General features: G+C 43.2%; 1 protein-coding gene across 4 annotated transcripts in view; it reads left to right on the top strand.

The window, feature by feature from the left end:
• Positions 1–13,025, top strand: part of VPS54 (VPS54 subunit of GARP complex) — a 46,400-nt gene that overhangs the window by 32,705 nt on the left and 670 nt on the right. For 3 of the 4 annotated variants that reach the window (XM_058836884.1, XM_058836887.1, XM_058836886.1), the window contains 7 exons: positions 459–522; positions 2,463–2,568; positions 5,906–5,993; positions 6,888–7,009; positions 7,114–7,194; positions 10,423–10,530; positions 11,371–11,465. In XM_058836884.1, coding sequence (XP_058692867.1) covers positions 459–522; positions 2,463–2,568; positions 5,906–5,993; positions 6,888–7,009; positions 7,114–7,194; positions 10,423–10,530; positions 11,371–11,465 — 664 coding nt within the window. The remainder of the gene's footprint in view (positions 1–458; positions 523–2,462; positions 2,569–5,905; positions 5,994–6,887; positions 7,010–7,113; positions 7,195–10,422; positions 10,531–11,370; positions 11,466–13,025) is intronic. The other variant, XM_058836885.1, reaches the window with a different exon arrangement.

The raw sequence follows: 13,025 nt of genomic DNA, 5'->3' as shown, positions 1-13,025 counted from the left end.
GAACCTCCCGCAGCCTTCTTCAAGCAGATAATTTAATGTGAAAAACTGCATCAGTAAGAGCTGTTATGAAGCCTGAGGAAAAAGTGACTTGAAGCTAAAATACTAATATACACAGCAAATCACTTGAGAATGTATAGTAGAAAACCTAGTGGCTTTTTCTGCCTTTCTTCTGTGTGTAATCTGTTGTATTTGGAGTTTTTAAGTCCATAATGACTGTGGGGCTATGAGATATTTTTGATCTAAAATTATAGCAGATAATGAAGTAACTTTGTGGGTCATCCAAAATTTTGGATCGGTGATCAGCTATTTAATAAATACTGTAAAAGAGAGAAGTGCCTGCTACAAAGGTTGTGGGTTTTTTCAAACCTTAGGAAGTGAACGCTGTATTTTTATAAGCAGAATTTTTTGCGCTTGTTTTTGTTCAACTCATCCTTTTCCTGTCTTACTAAAATATCTAGCTACTGAAGAAAGAAAGCCAGCTGAATTCCTTATTGTTGAAGGACAAAAATATGCAACAGTTGGGTAAGATGCACTCTTTTCTCTTAGTGGGTTAGTTGGCAAGAACTTTTGAGTAGAACTGTGATGAATTTAAACTTATTTAAATTATAAATCCCTCTCCTTTGACAGACTAGTTTCTCTTTGGTTCCCAGCAGTTATAAAACACTACAAGCTCTTTGCTACATTAAAATGCTATTTTTTCTCTGAGTGGCTAGGTTTTAATATATAATTTTATTTGAATATTTTTTCCAATTATTTAATGAAAACATGTGTCTGAAAATACAGGTTTGTCTTCTGAGCACACTGTTATTTCTTGCAATCTGGGTTATCTCTGGCAAAAATTGCAGACTCGAAATAGTTTGGGATGAGAGACTTCTAGAGATCATCTTGTCTACCCTGCCTGCAGTGAGCAGGGACACCTTGCACAAGGCCAGGTTGCTCAGAGCCCTGACCAACTTGACCTTGAATGTTTCCAGGGCTGGGGCATCCACTACCTCTGGGCAGTGTTCCACCATTCTCACTGTAAAAAATTGCTTCCTTTTGTTTTGTGTGAATCTACCCTCCTTTACTTTAAAACTGCTTGTGCTCCTTGTCCAGTCACCAGGAAACTAGAAAGATTGTCCCTATCTTTCCTATAAGCCCCTTTAAGTACTGGAAAGCTGCAATAAGGTCTCCCCAGAGCCCTCTTCTCTCCAGGCTGGACAGCACCAAAATACCTAAGTCCACTACTGAATGATTGCTTATTTTATTCAGAATAAGATATGGGCCATCTCTCAGAAGCTGAATATGCTATTTCTTATATTCTGGCTGATTTGAATTGGAAAGTGGTTTCTTAAAGCTGGTTATATCAGAGACATTTTAAAATGTATGATACTCATTTCTTTCATTTAAAAGCATGCTGTGTTTCCAGAGACTGAGGCTTTAACATTAATTATACATGAGAGTGTTTTTGGAGAGGGAGTAAAGCCTGGAAGATCTCACTCCCCAGAGTTCTAACATCAATTTGCACCAAAATTAAAAGGTGTGATGTACAGGATATCTTGGACCAGCTGTCATTTTATGAGTTGCTTCATGATGATGTGTCATTGTTCAGTTGGAAACAGAATCTGGTGGCTGAGAACTTCTGTGCCAGGCAGATGATATCACTGCTGAAGAGCATTTCAGGTCGAGTAGAAGCATTGCTCTAAAGGATGAAATTTGCTTAATATATGATGTGTTTGATAACATACCTCTGCTCACTTGAAACTTGTTATATTTAGCTCTGTGAAGCAGTTGAGAGCTTCGCGGTGCAAATACTTGTTTCATTTCTACACACTTCTACATCCAGTTTCGCTGCATCTAATCAAATAAAATGCATTCATCACAAATGCCTCATGTTCACAAAACATTCTCCAGGTGTTTATTTTCAGTTGACTTGTTATCATCTTTCTGCACTCTACTGCCTAAAGGAGGAAAAAGATTTAACTTTTTGAAATGTTAAAATATCTTCTCTGAATGTTTGATCTTGTGTCAATTTTCCTGACTTCTGTGTGTTTGAATTCAAAGGAGCAGGCTTTTGCTCTATGGAGAGCCTTAGTTCCATCCAGTAGCTCCCAAATTCTCCAATGCCTGCTGACTTCAGGAGAAATTACAGGTGTTGAGCATCTTGGAATATTTGGTGCTGTGTCTTCACAGCTGCCTTCTCTGTTTGTGACTCCTTAGCATTTATTTCATATTTTTCTGAGATTTTCTTTAATATAAAATACTTTCTACACACACCACCCTGTGGAATGGGTATTGGTTGTAACTATCTCTGTGTAAATCTCTTCTTATGTTTCACTTCTGCTCCGTATCAGTTAGTGGATTTATTCAATGCTATAATCTCAGCATTGGGTAGCTGTCTGTCAACATGATTGGCCTGTGTTTGATTTTTCAGCATCTTTTGTGCACTGGGATGACATATTTGGCTGTTTCCTCTCTTTCAGGACAGTATTGCTGCTAATTAGAATAATCTTGGAGTACTGCCAGTGTGTGGATAACATTCCTTCCATCACCACTGACATGCTGACCCGCCTGTCAGATTTACTGAAGGTATGGCTCCAAATGTGCCCCTGTGCCCAGCAGGGGCAGGCAGGGTGCAGAGAACATGTCTTACTCTCAGTAATGCTCATAAGTTTTTCTGATTTCATATAAATTATAAAAATTATCTAGAATCATTGTGTTTGCTACTGTGCCATAAGGAAACCTTTCAAGCCAAAGGCATTAAAGATGGCTGTTCACCTGAAATATGGGAAATCTCATCTAGTAGTATTTGACATAGCTGCCTGTCCTTCAGGCTGTGTGTAGGATTAATGCTGCTGAAGAAAAAGCAGTTTGATCCCAGATGCCACAGAAATACATACCTATACTGAGGAAGGAAACAAGTCCCTTGGTTTTTACAAATCAGTAGAGGTATAGTCAGTAGAAGCATGAAAAATAGTATGGGATGAAGGTTCTGTTGTAAAATGTGAAGATGATGAAACATCAGGACCTCTTTGTCATTTATTTCTCAGTAGAGAAAAGGAAAGCTGGTAAAGCCCAGACACTGCAAGGTAATACAAGTAATCAGTAATAAAAGGAGAACATTAATGCACCTTAAAACCGTTGTATTTACATATAGATACACACACACACACACATACACACATGTATCTGTATAGGCTCCAAAGCCTAGCAGTTAATTTATGTCAAGGTTTTCACTTGTATCTTTGCCCACAAAGGTCATTATCAGGTATTTGAGTTCTGAACATGAGCCTAATCAATGAAAAACAAACAGATTCAATCTCCAGAAGGATATTTTACATAAGGTAGGGGGTAGGGGAGGGGAAACAAACTCCAGGAGATGGACCTTTAAATAGTTGTCCTATTGGTAGTTCGTATTTGAATAACCAGATGCAGGAGGACTGCTCTCTGCAGTTGTCATTCAGATTCATACACAAATTTTCCCTTTTAAAAGCACTATCCAAGGCAAATCAGTCTATCTGAGCTAGCCCCTATTCAAGTCTCCTTCTCCAGCTGCTGCTTCCCTCAGGAATTGCAGCACCTTTTCACAGGTAGGATAGCAGTGAATGTGTCAAACTTGGCCAGATTTGCATAACTGTGTTACTTGCTTCTCCTTACCTTACGTCATTCTAGCTCTACCATTTGTGATTTACTTCTTGGTATTCAAACATCATGTGCAGTTTAATTACTGTATTTTTTATCTGTGAGCAAGGTGCTATCAATTGGACAGATGTCAAGAAGAGCTAGAAAAAACAAAAACTCATTTATTACACTTGGAACAAAATAGAGCCACTCCAGGTGTCCTGGCACTGTACTTTTTGTTTGACAGCTGTCAGAGCCAGCAAACTTTGAGAGTAGCAAGTGCTAGATTTGATTGTGATGGGAAATGGAAAGCATTTCCTGGTAATGAAATTCCTGGCAGTTATGGGCTGTGGCTGCGCCCTGAAGGAAAAGTGCAAATAGACCTGTGTATGAGAGGAATCATGGAATCCTTTAGATTGATCTTAGAGGTTTTTCCAATCAAGTCCAATCATTTATCCAACACTGCCAACACTAAACCATGTCCCCAGGGCTCCATCTACACATCTTTTAAATACTTTCCAGGGATGGTGACTCCAGCACTCTCCTGGGCAGCCTGTTCCAATGTTTGACAGCCTTTTCAGTGATTATCCCTAATATCCAAACCCTGGCGCAATTTGAGGCCATTTCCTCTTCTCCTGTTGCTTGTGGAAGAAGAGGCTGACCCTTACCTGGCTACACCCTGCTGTCAGGGAGTTGTAGAGAGCAGAAAGATCCCCCTGAGCCTCCTTTTTTCCAGGCTGAGCTCCCCTGGCTCCTTGAGCTGTTCCTCATCAGACGTGCTCCAGACCCTTCTCCAGCACCTCAGTGGTGTGAGGGGCTCATACTGAGCACACATGGCTGTAATTACTGGGGTTGTTCAGGTGGTGCAGACAAGGGAAGGCTCCTGGCCTTCCTGCTGGGTGCAGGAATGCTTTCCTCCCAGCAGGCACAAGGAGGAGGTGTTGCTCTGTTCCAGGCATTCTGCTCCTCACTGCTCTGCCTGACCAGGCCATCTGGGAGCAGTCATTCCCACAAAAGGCAGGGACAGTACATGTGTCCAGCACCCTTTACACAGACCAAGTGTTTGATGGTTTGCCTCACAGTTAATACTAACCTGAGCTAAATACCTCAGAGGAGCTTAGGCTGTGTGAGATACAGCTGCCTTTGGCTCAGTGATTCTACTTTAAGGTCCACATAGAGGTGTAAGAAAAGTTCTTGTTTTTCTGGAGAAGATGAAGTGAATGTGAGGCAGTTTCAGCCCCTGCCCTTTCTCTTGAGAGCAGTGTAAGTTATGCCTCTCTCTGATCAGGAGCCACAAGTAGCTCTGGTTCTTTTGTGGCATGAGGTCTGGGTTGCTTTTCTGGCTCTGATGCACCATTCTGACAGCCCAGAGTTGGCAGGGGCGGTTCATGGTGGCTCTGTGGACCTTCATTTTGTGACTGATACCAGGCAATAGCCAGGAAATTATTTCCCCTTTTTATATAAGAACAGTTGGAATTTTGGGTTTGTTCTTGCACTATCATGAAGAAAGACCTGAGGAGCAAAATAATGCCCCCTGCCCTCAAAAAGGAGGTCTTTGTGAGGACAGTCCTCTGTGTTGCAGACAAAAACTGCTGGGCAGTCTTGTCACAATTTCTTCTCCATCTTCAGGTGTATGAGAAAGGGCCAGGTTTCTCTAAGTTTTGCCTCTCAATGTCTAGAGGCAGTTCTGTTCAAATATGAGTCATGGGACTTCTGCTCTACATTTAGGGCAGGAGCTGGGGACAGCAGCAGTGGCTTTTCTGCTGCATCACCCAGTGAGTCTCAAGCTGGGTGAGGAAGCAGAACTCCAGTGTAAGACAGAACATGCTGACAGCAAATGTCTTACTGTCCAGAGGCTTTGTTGGCCTATGTGCTTTTAATGATAACTTTTTTTCTCCTGGGGGGTAAGTTGGGAAAGTCTAAACGTGAGTTGTCAGCTATACCTGGAATTCTTACAGGATTGGCTTTTCATCTCCTGTGCATCATTTCTTGAATCCACTATTTCATAATGTTACAAACATAGATTCAGCCACCTCAGCAGGAGGGAGTTTCAGCACTTTCAAGTTTCCTTTAACATCAGCAGTGGAGAAGGTCAAGAGCCTGAGCAGAAACCTTTTGTCTTGATGTTTTCCACTCTGATATTACATGGCTCCTCTACAGAGGAAAAGTAGTAAAACTCTGGAACTGGCCTTCATAATAACTTATTTAATCTTGCAAAATTCTATTGATGGTGTTTCTAAACTGAGGGGTTTTGTAGTTGATAAAGAGTTAACATGCATTTCCACTGTCCTTCTTTTCCTTACAGTATTTCAACTCTAGAAGTTGCCAATTAGTTCTTGGAGCCGGTGCATTACAAGTTGTTGGCTTGAAAACAATCACTACAAAAAACCTAGGTATGGATTTCTATATTTAAAATGTCAAAGCTTGTTCCTCTGCCTGTTAAAAGTGCAAGTGTAGAAAAGTTCTTAATATCTATGATAAGCTGTGTTTGAGCTGTGTACACACAGAGGGTGATAAGACCTTGCCAGTTACCTGCCTGGAGTATAGTTTTAAACTTTCTTCTGAAATTAAGAGCCTTTGATTGGTGGTTTGGAGCAGCTTTTTAAATTTAGAGTTCCCATGTTTCAGGGTGAGAAACTGGTGAGATTGCCAGTCTGCATTTTACTTCTGGAAAGGGAACAGCCTGATGAGAATGGGTTGAGAAGCTGTGGGCCACAGCTGGGTCAGGTTTTTGCTGCAGCAGGTTTGGCCAGTGTGGGGACCACACTGGCACCAGCGTGTGTCCTGCTGCTGGCTCAGGCCCTGTTGGAGTTGGGAGAAGCCTGGTGTTTTGGGATCCTGTTGGCACTGCAGCAGGAGCAGGTTCAGGGCAGGTCAGTGCTGGCAGGGCAGGGTGTTTTGTACAGCACTGCAGCAGAAACACTGCTGCCTTGAGAATGTGGTTGCTGAGGTTAAGTGGCTGATGAGTCAGGTCTTCAGAGATCTCTCCAATGTCTGTGTGTGCTCAGGGCCCAAAATGTTGAGTAAACACTCAAAGCCTGTTGTAAGATCTGTCCCTTATCCCATCTTAGCAAAGCTGGGTGTGGGCAGCTGGGTACCAGTCTAGCATCTTCACTGGGCAGGGGTTCCCAGGGAAAGAAACACATGCCTCTGTGCTTTTAGAACAGACAAAAGCCCACTGAATTAAATTGTGTCAGGTCTGTTACTTATGTCAAAGGAGACACAGTCCATACAGAAATGACTCTTCCTGTGTAATAACAATGTTATTTCTCTCCCTGGATTCACAGCCCTTTCTTCACGTTGCCTCCAGCTCATCGTACACTACATTCCCATTATCAGGGCTCATTTTGAGGCTCGGCTGCAGCCGAAGCAGTTCAGCATGCTCAGGCATTTTGACCACATCACAAAGGTAATTCTTCTGGCATTTCCTGGAGCAAAAAGTTCTGCTTTTCAACTGTACTCTGAAGAACATGAATGCCAGTAGAAAATGAAACCTGCTTTCTTCCCTTACAGGATTATCATGACCACATAGCTGAAATTTCAGCAAAGCTCGTTGCCATAATGGATAGCTTATTTGACAAACTATTATCCAAGGTAATGATTTATGGAAATACTTATACACTCTCTAAATTGCAACTGGAGGTCTCATTGTATACAGTCTAGATGTTTCAAATGGAGTCTTAAACTTTCCTAACCAGGACTTGTTGGAACTTCTTTTAACTATATACATGGAAAGGTCTGTGCTGTTCTCATGAATGTGTCTTGTGTTCACATTTGCCACCTGGGTGTCAGTCACCTGCACTCCCAGAAAAATGTTTCGTTGGCTGCTTCAGCAGGAAAAGCAGTGCTGTGCCTGGCACAGATGCTCGGGTGTTCAGGAGCTAAAGTGCTCTCTTACCACTGACAGCTCTTGTCTGCAGCCAGGCTCAGCAGGTCCTGTTTCCTGCTCTTTCCAGCAGTGAGGGCAGCATTTCCAGCAGCTGAGGAAACAGCAGGAAAGTGCTGAGGAGGAAGAGTTTTGGAGGGGAAGGACCAGCCCATCTGTTAGGCTGCAGTTCTGGGGACTGGAGGTCTGTGCTCAGCAGTTCCTGCTCCGGAGCAGCATTAGTGCTCCTGGTATGTTTTGGTGTTTGAGCAGTGCTGCAGTGTGGTCCTGGGCTGGATCTACTCTGACTCACCTCAGGGTAGAACACACTGAGAAACCTCTTTGGCCCACAGATACACAAAGTACATGACCTTTTAAAGCTCTTAGTTTTGTGCTTTGGATCTAAGGGTTTTGGGGGAAGAAAATGAGCTGTTTCATGACAGGAATAAATTAATTTTTTAGTGACAGATTTGACTGATTGGCCTGGGCCAATGTCTTCCTACAAGGAGCTCATGAGAAGCACGGGAACAGAGGCTGGTGACAGGCTGATGAGAGCTGTAGTGGGACAGTTGCAAGAAGCAGCATTTCTGTCTTCCTTGCTGTTTCTCTTATTTTTATTGTTGCTTTATGTTGTGCGTTTTCATTTCATCTGTTTCTTTGGTCTGTCAAGTAGTGCTGCCTAAACTTAGGGTGGAAAAAAAAAAAATAGCCAAAAGCATTTAAATTGGGATTTCCCTATCCTCCTATTGTGTTTACATTTTTTAAAAAAATGTTTTGGGGGGTTTTGTCCTTCATAAAAGTAGCTGTTATGTAAAGTAACATGGCTGTTTGGCTACTGTATCTCTTGAGAATAAAAGACAGATGCAAGAATTTATATTATTGATGCTAAACAAGTGTAGCCCACAACTGAGCAGGAGCAGAGTTTATGTTCTTGATGGCAGTTAGGGAGGACTGATCCTTTATTGTCCCTCCATCTTCACAGCCCAGTGTCCCTTTGGGAACTGGCACAGGATGTAAACTGGGACTGTTCCTGTCCTTTAGACTTCTTGAAGGCTGAATGACAGTGCTTGGCCCACATGAATGCAGCCCACGGAGTCCAGGACCAAAGGATGGTTGATTTTCTTCCATTCCTAGCACATACCATCCTTTGGCTCTTCTTGTTCCTAAAAAATGAAATCTTGGCACCGAAGGCTTTGAAGAGAATAAACCCAGGACATTTGCAAATAGGCATGTTAGTGTGTTCCTGAATTCAGGTGTTTTTCTGAGTTCAGCTATTTCAGTGTCCTGTGGATGAAGTGGTCACCTACTCTGAGCTGTGTGAATCCTCACGAGTGAGTTCCATTGCAGTGGGTGCCTGGCACACTTCAAACCCAGAAATTCCTGCTTTGTAGGAAATGAACAGTTGGTGCAGTGGACAGGATGCTGACCTGGCACTGGGTAATACAAGCAAGTTACTGCTGCATTTCCAGCCTCTGCTTCCCCTGGGAGCTCCATGGCATGGGAGCTGTCCTCACCCAGTGCCACTGAGACAAGGCAGTTCACAGCAGCACGGACACCTCCCCACAGCTGTCTTTGGCAGGGAAATACAACAGGAATGGGGTTTTTACAGGAACAGTGGAAATAATAAAATCAACAAATGGGAAGGGCTCATCTGTTACCATGAATGGAAAAAATCCAGTGCAAGTTCTGAGCTTCTCTTGGAACTTGCTGTCTTGTGACTGTTTGGACAGAAGAGCAGTGAGGTTCTTTCTGATCCCTTGTGGTATTAAAGGTGTTGACCTCAGCTGCAGATAAAAATGGCCGGGAGATCTGGGGCTTCTTCATGGGGCTGTTGCTTTTCCCCCTGACAGTGAAGAGTTGGGTGTGGCTGTAATCATGCGGGAGCCACTGCTGCAGCTTCCCAGTTCCCTCTGGCTTAACATTGTGCTGGGAAATTGGAAACAATTTCTTGTTTAACTTCCTTGTCTTGAGGCACGCTCGATCTCTCACTCTGGGTGGTTGTTCCCTGGAACAGAAAGTGTTATTTTTCTGCTGCTTCTGTCAGAATTAGGTCATTGGTTTGGATTTTCTGTAAAGACTTCCTCAAAATTCCCCATTTCTTTTTTCTCTTGTGCTCTGACAAGCTTTGTTCCCTTTCACAATTCAGGCCCACGTAAAAGCAGGCATCTCCTCCAATCTGTTTGTAAATGATGTAGTTACAACGATTCAGTTCTTTCCTGATTTGTGCAAGGCTCCATGGGGAAGTGTCACCCTCCCAAAGGTGACCTGCCAGTGTGTCACCCAGGCCTGTGATGGCACAGCCTCTCCAGCTGGAACTGCAGAGCTGTCTTTACTGGTCCTGGGACAGGTTTTCAGTGTTTCTGAAATCCTGTTCAGATCTTCCCTATCCAGAGTGGGGATGTAAGAATTTTGTTCCCTTTGTAGCAAATCCCTTGCCATTTGGTGATTTCCAGTGCCTTATTTCTTAGATTTCAGGCACTGGGAGAAGGGATGGGTTTTTTTACTTTGCTTTCCAAGAGATTTCTGCAATGTTCTTGTGAGGTTTTTTTTTGTACTGTGATATGGTTGGGGTTTTTGTTATGGCAGATAGATGAGATTTCAGGAGTCTCCATTTTTTTATGGTTTCCTTTCCTTGATTCTTCAGAAATTGGTATGTGCATGATCCTAGACAAGCAGAATTCTCTCAGGAAGTACTCAAGGGGCACATTTCTCAGAGGCACAAGTGCTTGTCTGTTATTGGCTCGTACCAGTCTGAAGGAGAGAGCCAGCTCGCAGCCACTGCATCTGCTGTTCCTGGCTGGATCAGATCATGCCCAGCCACCCTTTTAATTTGTGGTGTGCTAAGTGGATCTTGATTCCTGATGTTATTAGCAAAGCAGGTGGCTGTTGGGAGCTCTCCTACATAAACCATTTTAAAGTGGCAGAAAGGAGTTAACTGGTTGTGTGTTTATTTCCAGTATGAAGTGAAAGCCCCTGTTCCTTCAGCATGCTTCAGGAATATCTGCAAGCAAATGGCAAAGATGCATGAAGCTATATATGATCTCCTTCCTGAGGAGCAAACTCAGGTGAATGTTATTTTTGAGCTTCATCTCACAGCTCACTTGGAAATGCACATGGACTTGGGAACAAGAGAGACTTTATCTGGGGAGAGGGGAATTCTTTTTTGAGTCCTGGTGAAACCCACACGTTAAAGGCCTTGGCAGCAGTCACACGGACAGCTTGGGCTGAGCTGAAGGAAGCATTCCAGTGTGTAGGGAGAATGATGAGGCACACAAAAAGAATGGATTTCAGGATTTTGAGCTGCCTTTTTAATGTCTAGAGATGGCAATCCAGGAATTAGTGCTGAAATGCTATGCAAATGGCAACACTTCATGGCTTGAGTGCAGCCCTCTGAGAGGATTATTCTGTAACACTGCTAAGAATCAGTGGCTTCCAAAAGTCCCTAAATGTATTCTGCTCCTGAATTGTACCAGATGTGCTTTTGCAGGATTTTGCTGCAGTCATTGCTACTGTGGAGTTGCAAATCTTAAGGACGGGAAGGACCGATCCAGTCATTGAACACAAGTTGTCATTTCTCTTTCATATTAGGTTAAATGGTCCCTTCTAGCACAGGAACGAGATATGTTATCTTCTAGGCTTAGTACAAGTTGCTAGATACTTTAGACAGCAGAGGAGAAAAGTTCATGTTCCAAAGAAGGTGTCCTCTAAGTGCCACACATAACAAGTAGGTGATGCTGTCCTGTAAGTTACAGACTGTACGTGGCCAGAAAGGCAAGGCCGACGCACTGGCAGAAGGAAGAATCACATGAGTTGCAAAAACAAAACTGAAAGTCACTTTTTGAGGGTGTTGGCAGTGATGTGAGCATGGGCACAGTTCCTTACTCTGCTGCTGTGGTTTCTTCCAGATGTTGTTTTTACGAATTAACGCAAGCTACAAACTCCACCTGAAGAGGCAGCTGGCCCACCTCAATGTGGTCAATGATGGAGGACCTCTGAACGGGTGAGCTGGGGCTCTTCTCTTCTTTCAGTGTTTAAATAAGCAGGCATTGTCTTCTGCAAGGAAATCATGATTGCAGAATCACAGCTTCATGTTTTAGTATGTCCCATTTGGAGCTTTCTTACAGTAAAGGACATGACTTGTGCCACTCCACAGTAACTAAGAGTGCAGTCCACTTGATAGCAGACTGGGAACTGGACATTATCCAACTGGAAACCTGCTTGTAGGTGTCCTCAGCTCATGGAGTACTTTCTCTCCCTTTGTGTGACAGCAGCAGCCACAGTTTAATTAGCAGGAATTGTGTGATTCCTGAAACAGTTTTGAAACGCAGATGGTGACTCATGGTGCTGGCAAAGTAAAAATAGGAGAAGGCAGCATTTCATCTGTGTAGTGGGCAGCTCTGCAGGAATGGTTTTTAGAGCAGAACTAGATTTGAAACAGATTATGCTCAGAGAGCTTTTCCCCTTCCCTGCCACAGCCCACTCCATCCCCAAACAGGTCAGTGGTACCTGTTGTGAGAGAGGGTGGTGCCTGGCTGTGCCTGCTGTCCCCACCTCTCAGGAAAAGCTTCTTACAGGCTGAATTCTGTTGTCAGTTGGATTGTCCCCTGAAACAGTGGAGTTTTTAATTGTTCCTTATGACCTGGGGGCAGTGATGTGTTTGCAATGTAGCAAGGGTGAATAAAACTCATGGGCCTACCCACACACAAGAAAAGATTGTCTTAGGTTGCAGAAGTCAGAGAAGAAAGTTGAAAATGGAATTCAAATGGAATGAAAGCAGCCCCAGCTGAAGTGAGAGCCCTTAGATGTCCTTAGGCTGTCTCTCACTGAGATTTCCAGTCCCAAACACGGTGCTGTGTTGTCTTCATCCTGTTGGTTTTGTTCTGTCCTTGTGGCTGCGTGGCCTGCATCTCTCTTGGATAGGAGGATTAGGGCAGGTGTTCCTGGTGATGTGCTGGGAGCTCTCAGCTGGCCCAGGACTGTCTGATGGCAGCAGTTTTGGACTTCAGACACATCTCTTAGGGAGCTGGGGCTGTTTGAGAAGGGGAACATCAAACCCTGGATGGCACTTGCTGCTATTTCTACAGCCAGCCTTCACTGAGCAGGTTTTTAACATGGTTTTCTGATTGTGTTTAAGCTGCTTGTTTATGTAATAATAGTAAAAATCAAGGTCTGCGAATCCTGGTTAAAATTTTTACTATGTAAATGCAGCTTCTGTTCCTGCATCTTGCTAACAAGAAGTGTCATGATCCCTGACATGTTTCAACAGTATCTGAGAGATTCTAATTCTGTATAAACTGTTAGAAACAATACAGCTGTTGTGCTGTTCAGTTGCTTTTTACCTTAATCTTAGAATCATACAATCATTACGTTCCAGAATACAGAAATTAATGCTGCAATAATTAATATTCTTAGTTGGAATGGAATTGGGGGTTTAAGTCTAGATAAGCCTGGGATTGCAGCAAGAGAATAGAAGTTTTAAATGCCTAATTCCTGTTGAGTTTTCTGAACTCATGGTTTGATCCCCCTTCCCTAGAACTAGTTTTATACCCAGCAGTAATCC

Source organism: Poecile atricapillus, chromosome 3 (genome assembly GCF_030490865.1).
Source record: "Poecile atricapillus isolate bPoeAtr1 chromosome 3, bPoeAtr1.hap1, whole genome shotgun sequence".
Taxonomy (NCBI): Eukaryota; Metazoa; Chordata; class Aves; order Passeriformes; family Paridae; genus Poecile; species Poecile atricapillus.
Note: the sequence above shows the minus strand (reverse complement) of the source record. Positions and strands in the feature narration are given on the sequence as shown.